The sequence below is a fragment of the Caloenas nicobarica genome, chromosome 1 (assembly GCF_036013445.1).
Source record: "Caloenas nicobarica isolate bCalNic1 chromosome 1, bCalNic1.hap1, whole genome shotgun sequence".
Classification (NCBI taxonomy): Eukaryota; Metazoa; Chordata; class Aves; order Columbiformes; family Columbidae; genus Caloenas; species Caloenas nicobarica.
In genome coordinates, this window is record NC_088245.1 from 54,365,577 (window position 1) to 54,393,276 (window position 27,700).

Consider the following 27,700-nt stretch of genomic DNA (forward strand, 5'->3'; position numbering starts at 1 on the left):
CAGAATATAGGAATGTCTCTTTCCTGCTCAAAGGTTTATTCTGTTAAGTGTTATTCATTATGGTGTGTTTTAAAAAGATCAGTTGGATGTAAATTAAACAAGGCGCTTTTAAAATGTGTTGGTTCTAACTTGAAAAAGTACAAATCAAAGGAAGACCATAATATAAAAAAAAGTCAGGCTATTTAGAACAGTAGGTCAGCTTTTGTTTTTGTTTAATCTTACCAGGTTCCTGTTTCAGTTTATTTTGTAACTGATTAATAGGTGGTGGTAACTTCATGCTTTCTTAACAGTTTTAGAAAGCAAAGCTCATTTTTAGAATGTCTGCTTTTAAAAGAGATTTATTGGGTGAGTAAACAGTGTTTAAGGTAATCTCAGGAAAAAAAAATGTAATGAATCTCGGAAATAGATGTAAAATCTTGGCAGCTAGGAGAATAAGGGGAGGGGAAGGAGCCTGGGATGGTTTTGTATGTGAAGTATTCTGTCCAAGTAGAGATCTAGAAAGTGCCCAGCTACAAGGGGTGCAAGTATCTGAGTGACACCATTACTGCTTTAAGCTTACTAAAAGCACCTTAGAGTGCTTCAGGAAAGAATGTTTTCTGTGCAAGTAATGAGTGGAGATTTTTTTGAAAGCATTTCCATTCAAAGTTGAATTTGCGTTGATTTCCATGGGAAACATCTTTAGAAATATTCGAGGGTTTAGAGCCAGGAATGGAAGGTAAATTGTATCTGCATGACTCTATTGCTCATGAAAGATGCTTTCTTTTTGGGGAATTTTGGTGGGAAGTAGAAGAAGTGTATCTCATTTTCTTTCTCCTACTCTTCATACCTGCAGTTATTCCAGGTTTATATTAGGATCAGATTATCTTGCAGTTGTCAGGCATACAGATGTTATCTCACTTTAATATCTGAATGAAACTTTGTGTTGCAGAAGATAAGTAACTGCTGTTTCCAAGGAAATGGCAATGTAAAGTTGTACTGAATGTAAGAAGAAAGTAGATGTAGTTAATCAAGATGTGACTCATGAAGGAGATTGGAGTTAACTTCATTAGCTGGCTGAAGAATCTACGTGTTCCTTGATATGTAACAAGGCAAGAAACCCCAGCAATAGAGCTGCTTCCTCCGTGCAGTGGAGCTGTATCTGCTCACATCTTGAAGAACATACAGGAAACTTTGTAGGAAGCCCATATTTGGATTGCATTGGAAAAGATAAATTGTTCTGATGGCCTGATTTCAGTCAAAATTTAACCTTGCCTGTTGCAGGAATATCATTATGTAGTCATAATTTACACTAGTGTATAGTCAAATTCTAAAACACTGTGTGTATTCTGCATGCCAGTATATAGACTGGCATACCCTAGCAGCCTGATTTGATCCAGGCAATTTGCTTTAATTGTTTGCAAAACTTTTAAGTAGTCTTTCAAGGGATTCCAGTGAAGCATTTTTATAGTCCAGCTGTCTCCAGAGTTTGTACATGTTTTCAAACAATGTTTGTTAGTGCATTTTAACTATCAGATTTGTAATGGTAAGGTCGGTTTAACATCTGGAAATCTTTGTCAGACCCTTGTAAACACAAGCAAATCTATTTATTTAAAGCCTGATGACCAGCTTGTTTGCCTAATCTTTGTATTGGCTACATGAGCAGGAGCAGAGAGGGGAGTTAGCAAAGTTGCTTACATCCTAGTTTGACAGAAATTTAATTGGCAGTAAATGGTTTCATTAATAGCAATGGTCTCAGCTGCCTTTTTTCCCCCTTGCACATTCTCTTGTGCAGCAGGTGTGTGTGTGTTAGGCTGGTGGTGCACCAGATGAAAGAGCTTGTGTGGAATGAGACAAATCTTTGCTTTTTCCTCGATTATTTTCACTCAGATCACACCCTGTTGTGCATTAATACATGGCTGCAGAAACACTTTTGTAGACATGACGAAAAGGGAGCGTGACCAGTTTTCTGGAGCAGTGCTGACATATGTCAGTCTGCAGTGTTCTTGAACTCCCACTTGAGATGGAGCAAAACCAAGATTACTTGATTATATAGTTTATTGGCAGTAGTATATCCTGTTACAAGGTAATGAAAGCTGCCAGAGATCACATGCAAGAAATAAAAGTAATGTTAAAGCTGTGTTTTGAATACTGTATTGAAACGAGTGTCTGATTTCAGCCCTGGACGAAGAACTGATGTTAGATGACTTTGGCAGCAATATTTTTTCACCAGTATGAAGGAAACCATTAGCATAATTGTTGTGGTTCACTTCTTTACTGATTGCTTTTCTGTTCAGGATTTCCACAGACAGTAAAGATAATTCATTTTTTAAAGGGAGACGTTCAAATAAACTGATCTCTTCCTTGCTCGTAAACAATTATTTTGACGAATCATTCGTTTTATTTTACTGACTAGGTATTTTAAATGTGGGTTAAAACTCGAAGTTTAAAAATATTAAAGAATTTAAGCAAGATTTGTAAGTTTGTATACATGTCTAATCATCTGCTTTTAGGTTAATTCTTTGCAGAACAGGGATCTCAGTCCTTTTTCCTTGCCTTTGTTTTTCTGTCAATCTCTTCTCCAAAAGTAGTGGAGGAGACAAGACCTTAAATTATAAGAGATGTTTGCCTCATTTTAAGAGCCTTTGAATAGTTCGAAATCTTAGATTCATTTTTGTTTAACAGACAGATAATACAGTTTATAGTATGAGTACATAGGTTCCTGTTCCTGGTGACTTTTGGATAAATTACAAAAATTAAATTTCATAACATGAAAACAGAGATAAATAATGTATTTCCCTGGTGCTTGTATCATCACTCCAAAGAATGATTGGTTTGCATTTACATTAGACATTCTAGAATAATAAAAGTCACAATTTACCAAATCTGCAGTATTAATTTGGGTATCAGAGGAAATGGTTTTTATGCCTCAGATGTGTATTTGTAACTTTTTGTTCGTAGATAAACTACAAAAATAAAACCCACTAACATTTGCTGTAACAGCAGTTACAAAAGGGCTAGTTAATTGGGTTTTTTAGTTTTAACAGCTGTCATTTGTAGCAAATGAGAGTATTTGCCATGTACTTTGTCCCTGAGCATTTGTTTGCTTTCCCAGCTTTCTTTTTCTGAAGAACTGTTTTTTCTGAATAGTACTGCCAAAATTTTAGAAATCTCTTGTTGAGGTAAATATGTATGCAAATAGCTTTACAGCTTGTATTTGCGTTCGCTTATATGAGAAAGGTTTTGGCAAATTTGAGGGTGTAGGGCGCATAAGTTGCATCCTTTGATGTCTAGAGTAGAAAACAAGCATCCAAGATCCAGAGATTTCTTAGGTACAAGGGTATGTGTGTTTCACTAGACTGCAATGTCACATGCAGATTCTCTCTTTTTTGTGAATTCTGCCTTTCGCTGTAAGCCTGGCCATAACCTCAAGGCCTCAGCATTTTCCTGAAAAAGAAGCTGTTTAAAAAATAAGAATTGAGGAAGCTTAGCGCTCAGAGTTCCTGTGTTATTGGCAAGAGTTGTATCTACAGTTAGGTAAAATTTTGACACAGTCACCTATGTGTCTGTCTTTCTCCATCCAAGCTTAAAAAGAGAGTTGAACCAGTTGTCCATGGCTAATGGGACAACCAGGATGTTTCTGAGACCATCACCACCAAGAGCTGTGACTGATGTTACTGATACGACGTTTTGGTTTTGATATACAATGAACATGTATCTTAACGTATTAAACTACTTGAATCTATTCACATACCTCAGAGTCAAATCAACTTGTCACAGAATCACAGAATCACAGAATGTCAGGGATTGAAAGAGACCTTGAAAGATCATCTAGTGCCAGAGCAGGAACACCCAGATGAGGTTACACAGGAAGGCGTCCAGGCGGGTTTTGAATGTCTCCAGAGAAGGAGACTCCACAACCCCCCTGGGCAGCCTGTTCCAGTGCTCTGGCACCCTCACTGAGAAGAAGTTTCTTCTCAAATTTAAGTAAAACCTCCTATGTTCCAGTTTATACCCATTGATTGTCACCGAGAAGAACCTGGCTCCATCCTTGTGACAATCACCCTTTACATTATTTATAAACATTAATGAGGTTGCCCCTCAGTCTCCTCTTCTCCAAGCTAAAGAGACCCAGCTCCCTCAGCCTTTCCTCATAAGGGAGATGCTCCACTCCCTTAACCATCTTCGTGGCTCTGCGCTGGACTCTCTCAAGCAGTTCCCTTGTCCTTCAGTTATTGCTGACTGTCTTAAAGCTAAAAATCAGGCTGTTACGGTCTTCTGTATGTATAAGTTCAGACAGGCAAGTCCCTAGATAACAATATTATAGGGCAGAATGAAATCCTCTGAAGCTGCCAGGTGCTGGGTATGTGTTCACTTAAATTCATGAAGCAGGGAGAAGAGTGCAGATGGAAACCTCGGACAAGCGGAGCAGAAGCACAGAATCATTAAAGCTGGAAGGGATCTTGGGAAGTCTCTAGTCCAATCCTTGCAGACAAAGCAGGGTCAGCTCCAACAAATTGCTCAGGACTGTGGCCAGTTGGGTTTTTATTATCTCCATGGATAAAAATTCCATAAATTCTCTAGGCAACCTGTCGCAGTGTTTCATCTCACAGCAATAAAGTATTATGTTTAAGTTAAATTTCCTATATTTCAGTTTCTGTCCATTCCCTCTCATCCGTTCTCTGGACGCAATGGAGTATGACTCAATCTTCTTTACCCCATCACGTGTTTATACACATTGGCAAGATACCTCCTGAGCATTCTCTTCTCCAGGCTGAACTCCAGATTTTCCAGCACTCTCAGCTTCCTCTCATGTGTCAGATGCTCCAAACCTTTAATCATCTATGTGGCCCATTGCTGGAGTCTCTCCAGTATGTCTTTCTCATACTGAGAAGCCCAGAACCGGACCCAGCACTCCAGTTGTGGTCTCACCAGGGCTGAGCAGAGAGGAAGGATCACCTCCCTTGGCCTCCTGACAGTGCATCCTGAGGATGCCATTGACTTTCTTTGCTGCAAGGGCACACTGATAACTCATGTTCAACTTGGTGTCCACCAGGACCCCCAGGTCCTTTTCTGCACAGCAGCTTTCCAACCAGTCCACAACATGTACTTGCTTGGGGTTGTTCCTCCCCAGATGCTAGACTTTGCATTTCCCTTTTTTTGAACTTCATGACGTCTCTGTTAGCAAATCTTCCAGCCTGTCAATGTCCCTCAGCATGGCAGCCCAGCCGTCTGATGATGTATTATTAACTGCTCATCTAAGTTCTGTGCAGTCTGCAAGCTTGCTGGGGGTGCACTTTGTCCCATCATTCGGGTCATTAGTGAAGATGTTAAGCAGTGCTGCCCCCTGTATCAACCATTGTGAAGTGACTGGCGTCCAACTGGACTTCGTGCTGCTGTTTGTAACCCTTTGGGCCCGGTAGTCCAGTCACAGTTTACTTACCTGGTCCATATTTCAGCGGTTCACCTGTCCATATGTTATGTGGGAAGCTGTTGAAAGCCTTGCTAAAATTGAGATGAACATCATCTGCTCTCCCTTCATCCACTGAGCCAGTCATCTCCTCGTAGAAGGCTGTCAGGTCAGTCAGGCAGGATTTCCCCTTCATATATCCATGGTGGTATCACCACCTTGTCCTTCAGGATTTGGGACTGAGGTAAGTTCTGGCCTGTAGTTCCCGGGATTCTACCTGAAGACTGGAGTGACCTGTACTTGCTCCTAGTCTTCAGAAACACCCCCTACTGCCATGACCTTTTAAAGGTAATGTACCCTTACTAAACTTTAAAAATAGCATTGGTACCATTTAAAATTCTGTTTCCTTGCCCTTTTAGAGGTGAAATTAGGTTGCTGTTTCATAGCTCTGAGTTGCTACTTTTCCGATGCTGTCATCAATGATAAAATAGTTATCAGTGTTAAAACAGTAATTTTACATCACTGTGTGGGTTTCTTTAAATAATTCCCATGACTTAACTTTGTTGAATATTGTTCCTCTGCTTATATTAGGGAAAGGGTAGCACATATTGCAGAGTTTGAAAATGCTTCATAAAATAAAATGCACTTTAAGATCAAGTTTTGTTTCTGTAATACAAATATTTTGTCAGCTTTATTTTCTGTAATAGATTAATATTCTTTTTATCCTATTTTTTTAGCTAATTTATTTACTTACAAAGACAGAAATGCACTGATCAGGGAAGGTGGTGCAATATTTTGTAGAGTTTTCAGAGTGGATGGAATTTCTCTTGTATCTTCTTTTGAGAACTTATTCCTTTGTCTGCAGTTAGTGTGACAAATAGACAGAATTTCATGCTTTCCTGGTGTGTGGTTTTGTGTTGTTGTTTTTGCCCTTTTTTTTTTTTTCTTCCAGTAAAGGCAATTGTTCAGTTCATTAACTTTTACCTAATACTTGCTGATGCTGGGGAGAGTTTTGACTATGACTAATAAAATAATTGGTTTGTGTTTTTCTTACCACATCCTGAAAAATGTTTGTGGACTTACTCTGTCTAATCTTAGCCATCATTTACCAGTTGAAACATGTCTTAATTGTTCTGTGTGATCAGGCTGATATTGGGAAGCTGCAAGCATAACATTATTGATGGATATATATTCTTTCAGGTTTTCTCATTTGTACGTAATGCATTGATGCTTTTTTCATGGATTATGTAACAATAAATGAGCCCTTTTCCCCACACTTCTTTTTGTTTCCATTTCCATCTTTACAGAGCTAGAATAAAAATGTAATGTGTTTTTTTTTGAATTTTAAATCAAGCAAACAAAAAAAACCCAAACAAAATGTCATCTTAGTGAAAATATCTTACTGCATTGTGAAAATCTGAAAAGTAGGGAAATTCTTTACTTTAAAGTAGAAAAAAATATGGCGAGACTTACAGTCTGTAATTCTTGTATGTATCTTTGAAGGACCAGATGCACAGCTCTTGCAGTGCTGAACTTGTATTTAAAATCTGTACTCTTACTTAAAATGTGTTCTCTTTTTCACTATTTCAGTTGTTAAAATCATCTTCAAATAGCAATCAAAGCAGATGCAGAGGATTCTTTAAGTTTGTTGTCAGAATGCCTCTGCGGGTGCTTAGAAAGCAATGATCTAAAGATTGACTTACCCTAGCTTGACAAGTCACTCTCTGACATTTGAGTGTGTGAAACGTCCCCGTACGGACTTCTAGCCTGCCCAATTGACAGCACAAACCAGGACAAGACCACTTCAGTTAGCCCGAGAGGAACCGAGGTGAGCCAGGTTGCAACATCAGGGTTGGCATGGCGAAGAGCATCGCTGTAGTTACCGTGACCCAGCTGATGCATAATAAATTGACTTGGGTCTCAACCCTGACTATTTGCTGGCCTCAGTTTTCGTTCTGTCCAGGGCAGTGGTGGCGCCGGAGAATCAGAACAGTTTTGCTCTGCTGCTCTTGGGCAAGCAGATGAGCAGCTATCAGAGTGCACAAGCATGTTCCCTGTTAGCAGTGGCTGTGAAGGTGTCTTGGCAACAGGGTGTATGCTGTTTTGGTAAGGTGCGTGTTCTGGATGCTGGGTGCCCAGTACGTGCATCCAGTTTTAAGATGTAACCGGAAGCTGTCGCTTAAGGGTTCTGAGCTGGTGTTCAGAACCAGTAACACGGTGACAATAATCCTGCTATTCTGTCTATTCCTGGCAGCAAAATAGTGCAAAACTGAGTTGTACAGCAGTTTTTTGAGGCATGGGCCTCCTGCTCTTAACTGCAGGCTTCATTTTCCATGGAGTGATACAATATTTTGGAAGTACAAATACAATAAAAATGTTAATTAGTTTTTCCTTTCTCTTTCTTTTAGGACTCCTCCAGGATGGTTTCAAGCAGGTATAAAAGGTATGAGATCTTTGTACACAACACATTCCTTTACAGCTATAGTTCTGCCAGAAATAAAGCTGATTAAATGAGTGTTTTTAGTAGAGGCCATCATATTGATACTGTAGATTTTGGGGTAAAGACCTGAGAGATGCAGCAAACTTATCCAAACCCTTTTGTTATGTTACAATTTAGAATAAAGTCAGCCAGTATTTTGCTGGGTCTTACTAGTGCAGAAGAGTTTCCTAAGCAAATGTTTAACTTGACTACATGTTACCTAGGAGCTAGTAGTCTCACCATTGATTTGTGAACCACTTTCTTCTGGCCTTTAATACAGGAAGATAATTTTGTTGCTCTCCACAGTAATATTGAAAGAAATTTCTATAGTTTTGTCATACTACTGTCTCAGTTATAGGGGATGCTGCCCACATGTAGCAGGTCTTGTTTGTTATTTGTCTTTGAGTCAAGTGTTACCCTAGTCATGACTCAAGTTCTTCAATCAGAAAAATATTTCAGAAGGTCTTTATGCACCTGACCAGTATGTGAAATCTTTGCCCAGGTGGAATTAATATGGACACAGCTATCACAGTGATTAGGAAAATGTAATGGTAACCTGAGGTCTAAAATACATTAACTGAAGCAAGGCATTTGTGTAAACCTATTTTTATTTGACACATTAATGTATTCTCTTAGATATCCTTTACTCAGATAAAACGTGTAGGTGGTTAATTCATCTGTGTATGTATATCCTGGCTGCAGAAGTCAGTGCAAAGAGTACCTACAATTATTTAGTCTCCACTAGTGTCTTTTCCACCCCTCAGACTTGTTCACCTATAGAATCATAGAATGGTTTGGGTTGGAAGGGGCCTTCAAAGATCAGCTAGTCCAGGTGTGTCAAACTCATTTTCACTGGGGCCACATCAGCCTTGTGGTTGCCTTCAAAGGGCCGAATGTAACTTTAGGACTGTATAAATGTAACTATTCTCACATTACTATAGTCCTAAAAGTACATTCAGCCCTTTGAAGGCAACCGCGAGGCTGATGTGGCCGCCGGTGAAAATGAGCTTGACACACCTGGGCTAGTCCAACCCCCCTGCCATGGGCAGGAACATTTTTCACTAGTCCAGGTTGCTGAAAGCCCCGTCCAACCTGGCCTTGAACACTTCCAGGGATGGGGCATCCACAACTTCTCTAGGAAGGCTGTTTCAGTGCCTCACCACCCTCATTGTAAAAAAGTAATATCCTATCCTGTCATGCCTTAGATTTCTTAGCGTGGTGCCATGGTTTATATTTGTATTCCCGGGTTCTCATAAACCTAGTCGAGTGTTGCTTTTTATTGCTGTAGGTTTGGGGTTTTTTTAATCACTTAGTCATTGCAGAATGGGTGGACTGTCACAACCTTAACAACTATATAGTTTCATGGTTACTTTCGTATTAATCAAACACATTTTAGTTCAGTCTCCCCTTCTTCAGTCGCTGTGCAGAGTTTTATTGCAGTTTTTATTTGCCAAATACTTAGTCGTGTGTGTCATAGTGCTTTGTGGCTTTTCATAAACCTTATCTTTACTCTGTTCACATGTTGTATATACTCACTCGCCTGCACTTACCGAGGCGGTAATAAATAGTAGTTTGGACAATCACATTCTTAGCTTATTTGAAAATTGACTAATTATTCTGGTTAATATTGCAAAAATAGGAAACTCCAAAGCTAGAAAATGCTAAAATAAGACTTGTTTGTGCAGTCTTTGTTCAGTCAGCTTTAGTTATTATATATGTGGGATGTTCATTCTTTTGTTTGTCAGCTTTCCCCCTCAGGACTGACATCACATTAAGAAGGAATCTGACTTGCTGTGAGCTGCCATTCAATATTTTGTTATGTATGTTGTCATCCATCCTACTCATTGTATAGTCTTCAAAGCTCATGTTGAAAACAAAGGATTATTTTCCTGTGAAGTCAGCACAGTGCCCAGCGCTCACAAATACTAAGTGGGTTTTATTCTAACCGTACCTCCATGAGCTATACAGTGTCAACTGTGATTAGAATTAACAGTATCTATTGATTTTTTTCCTCTATATTTCAAAATTTCTACCTCCCCTGAAGTGATTCTTCAGGTAAGAGTGCTTGCACAAAGGATGTCTCCCAGTGGCTTCGCTTTCTGGTGTGTGCGCCAAAGGAGTCAGGACCAGAGTCCTCTTCTGTTGGGACAAGGTTTGGCTTGTTGACCTCTTCCAACATCTGCAGTAAGGGAAGGTATTACAGAAAACAGCCTCCGCTACAGTAATTCTAGTTCAGATCACTCAGATCTCACTGAAGTCCCAAACACAGTAGCAGTCCTTTGGAAACCGAAAATGCTGTTCTGTGATTACACCTAGAGCTGGAATGTGAATGCCAAAACGCCGCATTGAGACCATAAGCTGCTTGAAGGCTCAGATAAGTTCACTTTAATGTGCTTGTAAGAGTTTTGGGTGTGCTCCCTTAGGTTTTCAAAGCAAACTGAGAGCAAAGCGTGTTCTCCCATAGGAGCAACCACTTTGAGATCCCATTTGAAACTGTTACTTGTGTTTCTCTGACAACAGGTGGTCAGTACTTTGTGGGTGGGGAAGAGAGTGTCAGTAGACTTTATAGACAAATGACAGTAAAAGTTGAAAAGATGTTTTTTCTACAGTCTTGGGCTCTGATATAGACTCCCTCCCCCACAGAAAGAATGCATTATTTGCCAGAAATTTTCAGGACATTTTCCTCCATCTTTACTGCTCCTACTGCTTCTCTTTTGCCTTCTCCCACTTCCCCAGTTGTTCCTCATCAGAAGCGACATCTCTTCATCTCAGCATTTTTCTTCACTTCACTGGTTTTCATTTCCTAGCCCAGTTAATTGCCCTTTCCTCTCTCTCCCCCTTTCTCTTACATCCTTATATTTAACCACTGAGGTCCTAGTCTTCTCTTTGCTATTCTTTTTTGATTTCTTGGGGTTTTTTTTCCTGTTTTGTCTTCATCTTCTCTTCTGACTTGTAATGCCATCCTTGGCATCCTTGATGCCATCCCTGCCTTCGAGTACCTTCCCTTTCCCTTCCCATGTCTCTGTTTTCATGTCTACATTGAGATATCCAGCCTCCTGGACCTGACAATATAAGAGACACTTAAGAGCTGAGAAGGAGGATCTGTGCTGTGTGTTCTCATGGAATCACCGTTCTCTCAATATATGCCAGGGCTCAAGGAATTGCACAGATTTTACCTCCTACTTAATCAAACACACTGGCTACTTTGCCTTATATGGATGCAGCAGTCCATGGTTAGGCATTTATGTGGTATTGCTGAGAAACCCATTTCACTGAGTGTCCATTGACTGGAAGACATGTTTACAAATGAACTCTGCTGGCTGCTGTTGTGTTATTCTACTTCTGTTCTGGCTGACTTGGACAAACTGAGCCTATATCCTTGTCCAGTAATTAAATACAAGTTTGGGATGAGGATCTTCATTGAGAATTGCATTCTGTCCTCTGAATTTACTTCAAAAATTTCCACGCTTACACCCCAAAAGTTTGTGGAGGAGTTTCTTTGTAGTTTCATGGTCGACTGCATGAAATGTTTTCAAAAGAAAGTGGTGGTTCTGTTGTGATCCGGAGTGGTACTGTGAGATCTATTAAAAGCATGACCAGAATCTTCAAGGTCGTGCTGACATGAAGGCCACAGGACGTGTTCATGAGAGTATTTGGGAGCTGTGATCAGTCATCTGTCCTGACCGTGAGTTTCATGTGTTTAAAAGGTGTAGGTGTCCTTCAGCTATAACAGCCCTTATCAACTTCCTCATCTTTCATTTTTCTCTAAGCTTTTCGTAATGTGATAGCCTCGTCTTGACCATTCCAAACTGCTGTTACTGTGACTGGGTCTACCAGTTTTTGCACTGCTTTGTTAGTAGTTGTTTTAAAGCAAAAAGCACGTTGCCATTAGTAAGAATGGTTTTCTGATTCAGGTCTGATTCTGCCAGCATAGTTGGTGTCATCACTGATTTCTCAAACGACAAGGGCAAAGGGTATTGTGTTGATTGAAATATTTGAGTGTAATCTACATGAAAACATGAATTATGCCGCTTTTGTGTTCTGTTTGCAAGTAACAGTAAAGCAGGATATGTGTGTGGACATAGGAATATTTTTATAAGCACAAAGAATTTGTTTTAGCAGCTTATTTTTGAGACTATCCTACTAGCTTTTGAACCTATTTAGCTTCTTTTTCTAGAAATGTCTCAAATTGAAAAGAAAATCTTGCAAATCAGGATTTAAAATAACTGAGATTTTTGCATGGTTCAGGGATCAGACAGGCTGGATCAGTTTATAGAAAGAGTTAGATTAAAATCTCATAGTGGTTCAGGGGTGTGTTCCCATTATAAGTTTATTAGTGGAAATGAATAAAATATGGTATGGGTTTGTGGCTTCCAGACAAAATATCAGAGAGTTTTTTTCCCTTCTTTTAGGTTAGTACAGCACACTAATATGGAACCCAAGAGACAGAGACCCCTGCCCACTAATTCTAAAAGACTGAATTGTATCAGAGTTGAAAAATAGAAGAGGAAGAAGAGACCACAAGAAGAGAAGAAGTTATCCTGCGTCAGGGCGCTCACTGGAGCTGCTGAAATTCTCTTGCTCAGTGTTTTTTAGATTACTACAAAGCTTAAACTTTAACAATTTACATTCCGTCGTACTAACTTTGGTCTCGCTAATTCCAAAAAAAATACCGCTGCAAAATACTGTTTCATAGCACTATGCCCAGACTTGCCTGCTTGCCTGTGTTTGGGAGTTTTGCGGCGAGGGGTGGCTGTGGAAACATTGCCTCATCTGGCTTGTTCCATTAGGACCACTGCTGTGCAGATAGAAATACTTACATTAGATAGGCATCACTCAAGGTGCTTTTCTTGACTTCTGTATCCCCTTTTCAGCCAATGCTGATGTTATGGGAACGCATAAACACGTAGGGTTTATTTCTGCAGAAGTTTTTGGTGGTGTAAGCTGAGCCAGCTGCAGTGCCTCACTGTCCCTCGTGCCAGTGCACTGTCCCTCGTGCAGCTGGGCAGGGTGATGCTTCAGGAGAAGGGGAAATGGCCTCAAGTTGCACCAGGGAAAGTTCAGATTGGATATTAGGAAACATTTCTTCACAAAAGCGTTGTCAGGCCTGCCGAGGGAAGTGGTGGAGTCACCATCCCTGGAGGTGTTTAAAACGTGTATAGATGAGGCTCTTAGGGATATGGTTTAGTGCTAGTTTAGGTTATGGTTGGACTCAGTGACCTTAAGGGTCTCTTCCAACCAAAATGATTCTATGATTCAGGGAGCTGCTGTGGCTGGAGGCCGATGACTTCCTTGTGCTACGTTCCTGGATTGCTGCATCAGCTCCTGGAATGGTTTCTTACGCAGTCACCTGAAGGTCAAAGCCAGGATAAGTGGAGAAGGCTGGGAACAGGTGGCTCTAGAGAAGACAACTGCCTTTCCTTAGCTCAGCTCTGAAAGCCACAGGCTCGGCTTAAGCAGTCCAAACCAACAGAAGTCCAAGATAGTCTTTAGAAATACTGTCTTTTGCTCATTTTTCTAAAGAAGATGTTAGCAACTGAATGGATTGCAAGGACAGAATTAATTAGGAGTTCCTGAATCAAGTATAGTTACAAGATTCTGGAAATAAAAATAAATGTGTTGTAGTTGAAATCAATGAAATCTGGTTTTGACTGGGTGATTTTAATTGGATGAAATTGCTATTTGGACAGTGCTTCTGGAAGACATTGAGAGAACCAAAGGCATTGGAAAGAGCAAAATTCATTCTCCTTTTCTGAAACATTTCTATTAAACTTGCCCCTGAGTGAATAACTGATATTATTTTAAAAAATGACTAGAGCATCATTCTGAAACAAAACTTTCATTTCTGTGTAAGAGCAGTCAAACCATGATGTGGGTTGATTTTGCTGTATGATTTTTGTTAAAGTACAGCCAGAAAATCTTTTAAAAGCAGGTCTTCTTAAGTTGCAAAAGCGTTTTGTGTTTTCAGCATTCCAATTAAAAGTAAGCTAGTGGAACAACAGGTTGAGTTTTGTTGAACATGTGGTTGAACATGCCTTTTTGAAGCAGCAGTGAGGGATGTTTCTGTACAGCCACATTCTCATTTGCTACTCCCCGGGTGGGCACTCTGATCCAGTGCACCTATGCCTACAAATACAAGCTCACATACTCTTATTGAAAAATAATTTTAAAAATACTGTTTCCTGCAGCCTGTGGGCAGATGTTTCAGCTGCAAGCGTTGAAACAGTCATGTGCCTGCTAAAATGTGGAGTACATTTTGACTTGCATTCTTGAGCAGTGACTAAATTTTTTCAACTTGCAGACCCCCATCGTTTTTCTTCTGGTGCTAATGACGGCTTTTACCCAATGTACATCTACGGACAATAGATTTTCTTTCCGTTGCTACCTTTTGTGAGATTCCAGCAACTTCAAGTTGCAAGTATTTGTAAACCTTTGTTCAGGTAGGAGGTGGAGGAAGCAAGGTTTTGGCTGTAGTCTCAAATTAAATGTGTTCTGCTGTCACATGTATGCACTTTCCCTGCCCCCCACCCCCCAAAAAGAAAGCACGAACTCAATTTGTTTTCTTAGTAGTATACAAAGCTCTTCAGTTTGAACATAATTGTCATTAGTAGTAGTACTATATATACATATATAAAAAATATACAGGTTGATTTCCATAGAGAGGTCTTCGCTGGGGCTGACTGGTAGGTATTTTCTCTTAGACACCAAGTTCAGTGATATTGTTATTCTAGATAAGTTTTCTTTCTTTTTTAATGCTCACAAAGTGACATTGTATCTGAAGACTAAAATTCCATGCTGTGTGAAAGATATTTCTACCGTGTCTCAGATGGTACCATTTTTACTTTTGCTGTATATTGGACACTGGTTATACCAGCCAAAATAGTGAACTTCGTATCTGTCACATTCCTTGTGTTAGATTACAGACTAATACCCCCTTAAATGTTTTCTTAAATCTCATTTCCTAGAAGTGTTCATGATTTGTCCCTTGTACTTGCTGATACTGAAAAGGAATCTGCTTCAGTAAGCTCTGCTCCCCAGTTGAACAGATGAGATTTTTTAGTGTTAGTTTCAGGGAAAATGCAGAAAATGTGTTAATTTTCAGTATTAATGATACCCTTCCTATCTAGGTATTTTTTTCTTCTAATTTTCGTGTAGGAGCATCTGCCAATATCAATCACCAGAGCTGAGCTGAGATACTCCAGTATATTGGCAAAAGAGTTCATTTTTGAGTGATGGAAAATTGAGACTTTCTTGTGTGGTCTATCCCTGTGATATTAACAGCACAAAACAACACATTTTTCAGAAAGCTAAATAAGCTAGAACTTTAAGAGTTAAACTAAAATATTCCTCTTATGTTGTGTTGCAACATGCGTATCCGGTCCTAGAAATGTTTTTTTAAAAAAACTTCTACATGAAGAATAAACAGTGCTAAATATGGTAATAATGTTAAGCTACAAAATTCCTTACAATTGTGTCAGTGTGCCTTGGAAACTTCACACATACTGGAGCAAAACAGTATTTCTATCCATGAAAAGATATCCTTTTGCCAGATACTCCTGCTTTTGATTTGCATTATGACATGTATGATTAATGTGTTCATTTAACAGTTTTGCATTTCATAACTCTAGAAAACCCCTGCAAAACTGTTAAATGGACACATTAATCATATACTCTTCTGTGTTGCAGGGATACTCATAGTGCTTTCCGTTCTTTTCCTAAGTGCTCTAGAAAACCGTTGTATACGTATTTTCAGCTGCGTGGTTTCACAGAGTCACAGACTGATTGAGGTTGGAAGGGACCTGTGGAGGGCTTCCTGTCCAACCCTCCCTGCTCAGGCAGGACCACCTAGACCCAGTTGCCCAGGACCATGTCCACATGCCTTTTGAATGTCTCTATTCAAGCTCTCCTCGTAAAGACTGAACAAGGTTGTTTTTTGGGGCTTTTTGTCATTTGTGGAGGTTTTTTGTTTGTTTGGGGATTTGTTTGTTTGGTTTGTTTTTATTTTTTTTTTTCTGTCTTGGGCGGTGCAGCTGTATATTTTCAAAGTCAAAGAAGTGTGCTTTTGGTGGATGGGGGAGTGAAAGATCTGTATCTCTCTGCCTGGTCCCAGGGCACTCTGTTCTGCTACCCTTAATTATTAATTGGATTCTACATAGAAGGTAAATAACATTGCTATTAGGAAAAAAATAGCTATGAGAAGAACACTGTTAAATCTGTGACCTTGAAAATGTTTGTCTTGTAATATATATTTTTAAAATAGCACGGTTTTGTACATAGCAATCACAATGGAGAACCCATAAGCTTTTTAAAAACTAGTTTATGTGCCTTTGCAGTGCTTATCTGTTGAGATTCCATTGCAGTGATTTTTAAGGAATAGACACATGATCTAAAGCAAAAAAACCATCTCACCAGTTAATGAATGAGTGCCTACCAACTGAGCTGTGACAACCTGCTGTATATCCAAGTTCTGAAGTAAAATATTGGGAAATGGCATAAAATTAATATGTTGGGCTGCATCACTTTCTCACTTTGGTTTGATTTCCAGTTCCTTACAGGCCATATCAATAGCTCCTGCAAAGTCAATGGATGCGTGTAAGCCTCTTACAGTTTGGACATGTACTTGTTTTTCGTCTTTTATGTTTTCATCAGCTTAAAAAGGTGCTTGGTTTAAAGTCCATAGTGGTATGTTATTTTTTTAAATAAAATTGTTTCGCTTGGTCTTTAATGTGCACAGTTCATACTTTAAAAATAAGATAGGATATGCCTGTCTTGAAAGCTGATTACCTATGTCATGAGAGCTGAATTATCCAAGTATTCAACTCCTGGAGGCAGTGAATTTAGTGAGTTCTCAGCAACACAAGAGCTGTGAAATAAGTTCTCTGCAGTTTATTAGACTGACCTGTTGAGTGCTTTGGAAAGCACTTGTTGTTACTTCTGTCATTTCTGTGTTGTTAAATGTGTAAATAGGCGTCTGCTTTGCTCTTTGCCTTTATAGCACAGCTAATGCACCAGAAGACGATGCTCCAACTAGATATTCCTGGACAGAGAGGACAAGCTACAGCAGATACAGCAGGGATGCAAATTCTTCTGGCAGTTCTCTACCAAGTAATGCTTTGGAAAAGAGGATTGAAGAACTTGAAAGGGTAAGTACCATCTAACACCTGCATGCCGTACATCTGAAATGAAGTCCCTTTGAAACCCCATGGAGAAGTTTGCAAGTAAAATGTATAGAAATGACGCTAAATGCTTGAAGTACAGATAGGTATGTCAATAAAAATGTATAGAGTCAGACTGAGAAGAAAGTGAACTTTCTAATCACAAGTGTTTAGTTTTCATTTGGTATATAACTGAGAAATAGTTGAGGTAAAGATAGTTCCCTTAGAGAGCCAGCAGTTCTCTGCGTATTTCTCATATATACCTCATGACACAAAGGGCAAACAAAGGGCAAACAACTTGGGGAAGGAGGGGCTCACTGTCTGTTCAGAAAATTAGCAAGCCTGCTTCTAATCTCCTTCTTGCTTTGGATTTTTTTAATGTACTGAGGTATAAAAGTTAATTGCTATCCAGATGTTTGTTAAAGTTTTAAACATTTAAAGTACATATTTAAAAGAAAGTTTTAATTACATCAGATGTTCTTCATACAAACAATTTTGAAAGAGTGTAATAATATTAAAGCTGAGATTTTCACCTAAAACAGCATTTCGCTAAATAAAGTCATCTGTGTAATCTATTGCTGGCTTATCTGTCTTCTTTGAAGCAGATTTTTGTGGATAACTTGCCAAATATTCTTGCATTCATGTGGATGAAAGTTACTAAGTAAACACAATATGAATAGATTTTTTTAAAAGGGTGAAAATAAAGCGTATTTTGTAGAAATTACTATTTTTTTCAGACTGGGGAAGCCTGATTTGAGTGAAGTACACCATAATTCTCGCTTCCAAATCAGCTTCCTTCTGAAATAATTTAACTGCCACTAACACAGAAAATAGAGGAAGATTTAAGGGGTTTCTTTCAGTATCCTGAACCCTCATGTACTGAATTCCTAATGGACATTTTCGTTCTTTCTCATATTCAGGCCCACAGATCTAACAGTGAGTCTTCATTCCTTGTTAACAGTAGTAGACCTCCAACTCCCCCAAAAAAACAAAATCAAACACAACACCACCACTGTCCTTCCAAAAAAAAAAAAAAAAAAAAGGCGAGTAATCCTCCTAATATAACAGATTTGGAACCTGATACTTTACATTTATTTACTTCTGTTTTGAGCACCTGTCCAATTTTGGGTTCATGCTTAAGTTAAATATTCATTAAAATATCTCTGGAATCAGGGATCCCAAACAGGTTTGCTGTGGGTAAAATATTTTCTTAGACATGATTCTTTAGCTCCTTGAAATGTAAGGGCTTGAAGAGGTAGAATTACAGGTAAGCAGCCTGTGTGGGTTTTTCTTCTTTGTTCATTTTAAATGGTAATAGCTTTAAACTGTCTCTTAAAACCAAAAATTACATTTCAAACTTCATTGCATATTCTGGTTTTAGGAACTTGCAAAGGAGAGACAGGAAAATGCGAGATTAATGAAGATGACACAGGATAAAGAGGAACTAATTGGAAAGCTGAAGGAGGAGATTGATTTATTAAACAGAGTAAGCACATACTTTCTTTTATGGTGCTGTATGTAAGAGGAGATAAAATCTCTGCATTCTCCGTGCTCTTTTTCAGGTGCCTGAATCCACTGAGCAAGGTCAGAAGAAATTAAATGTGGGGTTTTTTTATATTTGTGTAACTTTTCAAGAGGCATGTCAATAACTTCTATCTTTTACAGGTGACTTGTTTGTCATGTTTAACTTCTGTAAGTTGTGTGTTATTGGATTACCTGGATTTCTTGTTGCTATAAGTGTTCGTAGAACCAGGTTATAAAAGCAAGACTTCTGTATTGCCTCTTCTTTCCCAATTCAGTACGTAGCATTCCAGGAAATAATAAAGTTGGGGGTTTGACAGTTTTCTCAAAAAATTGTTACTTAGGACTTCTGTTAGCCAAAATAATGATAAATTTAATTTCATTTTAGTGAGGTTTTAATTACTAATAATAGTGTAGATGATAGTAGAAAGTTTCGGAATAAATGCTTTATATTCTGACACATATTCTCATACTCTTTGTTGTTGATCCCCAAATGAAGGTAGGAGACGACAGGGCAGGAGACGTGGGCAAGCATCCCTCAGGCGAGGTGTGTGGGCAGGAGAAGAGGGGGTAGGAGAGTGAGACGTGCGTGGGAATGGGGCAGGATGAGAAGTTTTAAAGTTGATAGAAGAGAGCGATTTTAACAAGTCCCAGTTTTAAGGGCAATCTGGAACTCTTTCATAGAGGGGATAGTGACCTCATCTTGCACTTGCTGGCTGAGATGCTGAGCCTGGCTGTGCTAGGGAAATGTGCTTCTGCTGGTCCAGTGCAGGTATTCCCATAAAAATTCAGAAAAAGAAAAAAATCAGAACTGGCTTTTGTGAATACTGGAGTGAAGGGAGGCAATAACTCTGTGTGCCTAGTGACAAACTTTCGTTTTGCACTATTCATGTATAGCAAAGGACAACAAAACTTTGCAAACTAATCTAGGGCACTTAAGTAGCTGAGATTATTCTGAAACAGGTTTTGGTTTTTTTTCTTTTATAAAGAAAGTTGGAGGTTAATTCATAGGGTAAATGAAGTCTTGTCTGTTTTGGAGAGATTTCTGTTTTAATCGGAGAATTGGTCTTTATGCTGTTCTTCCATTCTGCAAAGAATCTGTCACATCTAAGCCGATGACCTTATTACAGTCAAGGCAAGTGTTCATTCCTTCTACATAATGGATGGCAAAGCTACTTAATACTGCTGGTCACACCTGACTTCCTGACTCAGAGGTCAGAAAGAACAAATCAAAAGTACCTAAATCACTGAAAGCTTGTTTTTTAGGACCATGACTGTTTGCAAGGTTTGCTGTTCCAGAAACAATGTTATTTTTTTTTTCTGCTATGTTTGAAGTATGATGTCCTAAATTAAATCCATCAAGCGTCTGACTAGAAACCATCTTTAAATGTTTGCAGTGAAGTCGAGCAGTGCCTGTGCCTTGCCTTTGTTGAAGTATGATGGCAATTTCTTCTTGTTGCGCGGAAAGAAAACATAAACAGAGTATAGTCCTTCCAAAAACTTCTTTACTATGAAATGACTAAAGTGGTACTGTTCCATGAGATACACAAAGCCAATTTATTGGTGGTCCATAGGTAACCTCTCTTAAATGCAGAAGATAACGTTTTCTTTTTTTTTTTTTTTTTTTCTCCGTCAGGTCAGCATTTATCATGGCTATAACATTGTCTATTAGCTTAATTGCAGTGCAAGTTACTGATGTTTGCATCCCTTGGGGTTTTCCTAATGATGAAATAGCTGCCTTTTGACTTTATGACCAGCTTAATAGTTTGTCTTACGAAAGTTTGAACCCATGTCTCAAGCGATGCTCCCATCGAAACAGATGCAGTTTTACTTTCTTTTTTAATAGCTCTTGGATTTATGACCACTTCTATATTGGCTATCCATGTGGATTTAGAAAGAGGAAATATTTAGAATATTAAGCTACAGAAATACTGCATGATTCTCATGATGGAAGTTAACAGGGTAGTCCTGTTTGCCTAAGGTTCTTTATCATAACTGAGATCATGAGAGCCAGCACTTCGGCATCCATCTGTTCTTTTTGGAATGTTACTCTGTAGACTTGTCATCAGTTGTGATCTTGTGCTCAGGTAAAAGGATGTCCTGAGGACTAAACTCCACTTAGTCAGCTAATCCAGAGATCTTTTTAAAAGGTTCTGCTGGTAGGTAACCTAAATAGGGATCTTTAAATTTGACCATCTACACGTTCGTGGTATTTCTCTGTCTTTTCTATTAATCAACATATGCAGTCATTGCATGTTAGGTTGCACAGTCATGAAAAGAATTTCAAGTCAAAGAGTCTAAATAACTTTTTTAAATGCCATTTCATTGCATAGCTTCTGACTGCTCAGCCCTCATATTTAAAGAAATGCTCTTTCTAGAAGTTTCAGCCAGTTCATAACCATGGATGTATCCTTCATGGGCAGGGGTCTTGTGTTGTATTTGAAAAACTGTTTTTCCAAGAATCCTGAAACTTCTTGGCAGACTTTTTGTCCTTTTAAGTAAATATATCTGTTTAATGTAAGAACATAATTTTACTGAGATCAGTCAGTACATCACAAAGACACTCGAAGAGCATGAGCTGCATTTATATTGAGAAACAGAAAAGGCTTTCTGCCATAAATGACATTATTTCACTCCCGTACATTAGCCACTAAAAGTATGTCTGCCACGTTTTTTTGAAAGAAGGGGGTAATTGCTTCATAAAAACCTCAAATGTCTGAAGGGAAAGGCATCTCAAGACATTTAAATATTTGTAGGCTAGGTTCAACTGTCGACTAGTTTACACTTGGTCATCTCTGACCTCACTAAGATGTCATTTTAGTTAGATGGGTGTTTGGAGAGAGTCTGTCAGTGAAGATTTACAATCCAGTTAGTGTCAGTTGTGTAGTTGCTGGTTCCTTTGGTATGTGAAAGCCAAGCTTTCCTGCTATTGCATGTTTTTTACTAATAAGCGTGAATTACTGTTGTAATTTTGAAAAAGAAACTTTAAATTTCAGAGTGGCAAAACCCACCTGCATCTCTCAGTCCATTGTTTCTGCAGATATTTAAACTGCAATAGATATTTTTCCTGGCTCATAGTCAAGGAACTTCTACTTGTAATAATCTTTGGAATGTTATTTTTGTAGCTTAAACATTCCACAAACTTTTAACATTTTGAGTAAATTACAGATATTTTAAGCAGAAGGTTTTTAGGTAAGCTTTAATTGCGGCATCTGATGGCTAGCTTTAATAATAAGTTCAAACACAGTATTATAAACGCTGAAGTAAAAAATATCATTTTATTGGAAAAGTGTTGTCCTTTCCATGTGATTATTGATCTGAACTTCACAAGAGAGAAAACTGAGTGTGTTTCTTACAATGACATAGTAAACTGTATTTATAGTAGCTATCCAGCAAAACATTTCATGTTTAGATGTTTAAGTCACTTGTATCTGTTATGTCAGAGTGGTCAAATGCTTTTCCTGGAAGTCATTCGTCCTGTGGTGCAGAATTACATCTGTGAGGCAGAGAGGAATTTCTGCTGGCGATTTCTTGATTCCCCATTAAAAAAAAAAAAAAAAAGAATAATTGCAAAAGTATTGCGGTGTGGATTCTGGCTTGGCAAACTGAAGAGGCTTTCAAAGATCATTGTATTGATTAAACACAACATCTCTAGCGTGCACTTCTGGAATGGCCCCACTAGAAAGAAACAAGACAGTAGGCTCTGTATGTCAAACGCTGCTTAAGAGCTTGAAAGAACAAGATAGATACTATCTTTTCTCTACTGTTTTATGTTTAATCCAGCATGGCAACAGTAGGGTTTTGCACACTTGAATCAAAAAGCATTGAAGATCTCTAATGAGAGTCCTGGTTCTTCCTCTTTTGCCTGCCTTTCATTTTCCTCCTTAAAAGTGCTGTCATTGAGGTCACTCTTCTGTTTCTTAATTTTTTCATTCTCATTCTGTGTCTTTGAATGGTTTTTTTGTACGGTAAAATTATTTTTACTGAAGTAATGCTTATATTAAACAGCCCATTTAACTGGTTTCCACTTTAAAGGCTTGAAAATGTTTGGTAGGAAGAAGTGAAACAGAAACTGGGTAAATATGGTAACTGGTGGAAGAGGGATGGACATTTGGGGTGGGAGCAATCTATATTTTAATTATATATAATTATATTTTTATATTATATATAATTTATATTTTATTACGGTGTATGCTGTCTGTTCTTTCAGTAGCAGTTTAGACAGAGGTTCCAAAATGCCTGCTCAGGCACTGCTTTCTCTAAAAAATTTGATACTCAATTTAAAACACAAAGCAGGTTGTCTTGCAAAAGTAAGCAGTGATGTGTGCATGTGAGTGGGATGGTTGCAGACAAGCAGAGTCTGGGGAGCAGAAGCAATAGCTGACTAAAATGCACTCTGTATATTCCAATAAAATAATCACACACATCCTATTTTGGTTACTTGATGCATTAATTCCTGCTGTAGCTTTGGTTTTGATTATATGTTTCCATTTAAAGGCGCTTGTACATGTGAATATAACATTAATATTTTGTAATTACAGTAACACTTGGAAAAATCTGGTTTAACAGATTTAAGAGTAGCTACTGTGACACTAATTCTTCCCAACCCCAACTTCTTAATTTCAGAGCTAAGATTCTAAATTCCTGCTGCACCTAATGGAGTTTGTATTTATGGCCTGAAAAATGTTTATTTTTCTTTTTCCTTTCACAGGACCTAGATGATATAGAAGATGAAAATGAACAATTGAAGCAAGAAAATAAAACCCTCTTAAAAGTTGTTGGACAGCTGACAAGGTAGAAGATTCAAGCCTCAATGAGGAAAGATTTAAAAACTACTGATTGAACGTTAAGGTCAATATAGTAATACTTCCCGTGTTGCAGTATGTTATAATAACTGTCTTTATATTTATTGTTAGGAAATGAGATGAATGTTTATTTTCATAGTACTTTCTTCTTCATTCAATGAAATGGCATCAAATCTGGGGTATATTTTTAGCTTGCTTTTCATGTGAGAATAATTAAAATTTTTGACATATTTTGAAATATTAAATTCGAAAACATTTGGGTTTTCTACCTTCAGATTACACCTGGATAAATTACAGTAATTTAAAATTCATAGCATCAAGGTCACTTTCAGTCCATGTGGGTGTATATTTTTTAAATGAATGGGAGCAATACGTATAAGCTTTGTTTACACAGATCCAAAATATATATTTTGGGAAATACTTCATTTTTGTTTAAACTACTGTAAAGTGGATGCCTTATTACTGATGTATAATATTTTGCAGATTGATTACTTGCTCTAAAACTCTTGTACGTTGAGGTTTCTTACCGTATCTGAAAGACTGACAATAGTAGAGAGTAGCATTTTTTTTCTGTATAACAGTATTCTGGCAGGAAGCAGAGATTTTATTTTTAAAAAAAAAGAAAAAAAAAAAAGAAAAAAGAGAAAACTAAAAAACAATAAATCACCTGTGGTATCAGCATTAATAAGTTCTTAGAATCATATTGAAGTTGTGCACTGCAGTTTATTTTAAAGCTGAAATGCGAGTTTGCTGTCAGACAGTAAGTTTGTTTGCTGTGTTGAAAATTCAAAAAAAGCCTGGAGCTTTCAGTTTAGCAAAGACACGTTTGCAATACTCTTCTACTTAAGTTGTCATCTTAAAATTCGTAGTGATCATAACCAATCTGAGGGGTTTTATGTTTTCATTTTTTAAGCTGGATGAAAATTTTTGTACATAACAAGGTACAGAGGCATACAAGCGATTCATGCCCTTTTGAAACATCAAATGGTTCAAGAAAACCTTTTATCCTTGATTTTAAACTAACAAGTGTTTTTAAAAGTGCCTGTTTAGATGCTACAATGCAGTTATGGCTGTGTACTGATTCTTCTATAACATGATAGTAGGCAAAATTTTCACTTGCCATTGACCACAGACAATTCTCTTCTTAAAATTCTAGTTAGACTGACATTTCCTGTACTTTATTTCATCTTAGTACAGCACATTTTTCATTCCCTATGAGAATAAATGTCATTTGAGTCAGGACACTAAAAATGAAAACACTTTGAAGAGTCCAGGCTTTTTCTTAACCATTTTGAAGTTTGGCGTCAGAAAGTTGCATGCATATAGTTTTTGTTACCTTAAAACTTAAAAGCAACTTCAATATATAATAGCGATCACCTTTTCAGATTTGCTAATTGTTTCCATAATGTATATTTCACAACTGTAAGAGTTTCTTAAATTTAAAATCCAGGTATTATTTGTTAACGCCTTGGATTGTTTTGGATCTAGGATAGGTTCTTTTGCATTTCTGTATTCTAATGAGGAGGAACTTCTCAAAGCTTTAAAGTTTTTTTCAAGACTTCTATTCCAGGATGCCTTGATGTTTTCCTTCACAGTGGATGAGAAACCGTGGGAGACCATTTAAAACCTTTACTCAGGGGTTTAAATGGTATGGGGGGCGTTGTATAGGCCCTCTGAACTATGATACACACCAATGAATATTGCTTTTAATATTAATAAAACAGTATGAAGTCCCTTAATTTATCGTTTTCATGGAATTAAAAATTGGAAGCAATAAAAAATCAGTTGAGATGTGTGCCTTCTAAATAAATATGAAACTTTCTCTGGAAGAAAATCTGATTTCCTTCTCTGTGTACTAGGTAGGAAACATACATACTGATTTATGGCATGGAATGTCAAACACACTGAAGCATCATTAAGGAGTTAATGCAGAACACACAGATATTGATATGAAGTTGTAAATGAGATATTTCATAAACTGTATTTCACAAACATTTTAAACCAAAGAACAATAACAACAAAGAACATAAACAAGATTTACTTGCCTTCTTATTCCCTCTTCTTGGTTTGCTTATGTCTTGACTTAAATTTAGCAGCAGTAATGCCAAAATTAGATTTTTTTTTTTAACTTGGACATCCAGCTGACAGGAATATTTGGCAGAAGTACTTCTGATACTCCACCTTGAAGAGGTACTGGCAAGTGAAGTTTCCAAATATTTGAAACCAGTAATGGCTCAGGCAGAACATGTGAACAAAGGAGCTGTTGGGAACTCAAAGATAAAGTACCTCAGGGTGTTATTGTTGTGTATTATTATATAAATGTAAAGCTCTCCATGGTTTTAAAAATTACCATAAATTGTATGTTGAGTCATAACACTTCTGCTGACAGTCTGGAAGATTTAGATGGCTTTTTGGAAAAAAGTATGTCAATGACAATTCATTATCACATTATCAGGCTCTTGGGAGAAGTTTAGTAGTTTCTAGGAAAAATTATGTGTTACGTAGAATGTTAATAATTGTCTTGCCGTTGTCATTTAATTTCAGTAGAGTACTCTTATAGTCAACCTCAAACCTAGAATAAATTTTTATCCTAGGTGATCCGAAGGTGTTAAATTTCCTACTTTACCAGCAATTCACTAGCCCATGTCCCCATCCTTGCCAGTCCAACACTGATTGTTCTCAATTGTGTGATTTAAAAGTGAGGAGAATGCTGGAAGTGGGAGCCCTCCTCACTTGGGAAGGCTAGATAAGTCCTGAATGAATCTGGGTATTAATGTACCTAGGCTTAATCAATGTACTAGGGCTTGTGGGGGGCGTTAGTGTGGAATATTAACTGTATAGGAAAGTCTCTTGGAGATTTCCAAACATTCATGTCTTAAAAGTCATGCCGAGCCACTTAGGTCTAGCATCGCTGTTCCTGACTCACTAGGGTCATCTAGGAAATCTGAACAGAAAAGTACTCCCATTGACTAGAGCAAATAGGGCATCCTTTTTTTCAAAATACTTTAATAATGAGCAGCATGATTCCTGTTTCGATAATGCACCGTGACAGTCCTGTTACAGTCACATACTGTTGTATAGAAAACATATACTATATCCAGAGCTGAAGGTTAAAACTGTGCAGAAATATTTTTATCATTGGTAATATACACTAATGTTTGTGGCATTTATTCCCTAAAGAAGTTCAACCATATATAAATGTTGGTGATTTTTACAAGGAAATTCAAAATGGCTCATTTTTCATTTTTTAAGTAACTAAGTTGCCATGTTTAAGTTCAGTGTTACTTGATGTATATATTAACGGAAAGACTCCAGTCTGTGTTTGCAAATGAGAGGTTTTTTCTGTCTTTAAAGCGAAAATGTCTTGGTTAATTACCAGATTTGTGTTTACATCTTCGGAGATCAATTATTTCTGTGTTAGATTGGCTCTGAGTTTGAGAGGTGGAGTGAGAAAAGAGGGTAACAAGAAATAAATGATGATGTCCAAAGTAGCAAGTATAACCTAATGATTTTTTTAAAAAAAATTTTAAATTCAGCTGTACTGAGAATTAGCTGTGGGAAGATTTGTGATTGGTATAAGCACTACAAATATATAGGGGTTTTAGTATGTTGGAAACAACTGATTAACCTACATCAAAGCTCTTTCAACTTGTCTGGTATCATTACAGCTTGGAAACTTGCTACCATAAGAGAAACCAAAAGGAATACTGGAGATCAAATTACTTTTTAACGTTTTGCTAGGAGAACGGTTAGAGCGACTCCAGCTATTTTATGGTTTTCTGTAAGTTCTCTGTGGATATGTCCAGCTTGAATTGAAACAAATCAGTATTAGTAGCCAAGAGGAAAGCTAATTACTGGGAAACAAATACATGAGTAATAACTATGGATGCCATTAACATATGACTGAGCATCAGTATTTCTTGGGCTCAGACCCTTTATGAAGATGTCAGTTGAATCGGTCCACTTGCATCAGTATTAATGATAAACATCTGACATTATTAATAAGAAACAAATACTTTAGTTGGAGAAAATACCATCACAAGCCATGACTTGAAAACTTAGTACAATTTAAAAATTATGCTGGTGCATGTAGCTGCTGAGACTGAGGGGCTAAGGATTATACTTAAAAGTTTTGTTAAAAATGAAACAAATGACTTCTGGATCTTGTCATTTAATTTGCTAGAGAAGTTCACTACAGATCTGTTCCATGCCAATCGTTTGCATGCAATACCTTTTGCAGGTATTGACACCAGTATTTCTAGAAGTATTTCTAATTCTGTTATTAAACATTTCTTTAGGACTACTTAAATATATCCAGGACAAAAAGGACTTTGATAATATATTTTAGCAGCAT

The 27,700-nt window shown here is 37.7% G+C and overlaps 1 protein-coding gene across 1 annotated transcript in view; it reads left to right on the forward strand.

Annotated features, from left to right (window-relative positions):
- PAWR (pro-apoptotic WT1 regulator) overlaps positions 1–23,519 on the forward strand; it is a 78,635-nt gene extending 55,116 nt beyond the window's left edge. The window contains exons 3-6 of the mRNA XM_065654716.1: positions 7,795–7,829; positions 16,861–17,008; positions 18,402–18,506; positions 23,253–23,519. Of these exons, the coding sequence (XP_065510788.1) occupies positions 7,795–7,829; positions 16,861–17,008; positions 18,402–18,506; positions 23,253–23,339 (375 nt within the window). The 3' untranslated portion in view covers positions 23,340–23,519. The remainder of the gene's footprint in view (positions 1–7,794; positions 7,830–16,860; positions 17,009–18,401; positions 18,507–23,252) is intronic.
- Positions 23,520–27,700: the final 4,181 nt, after the last annotated feature.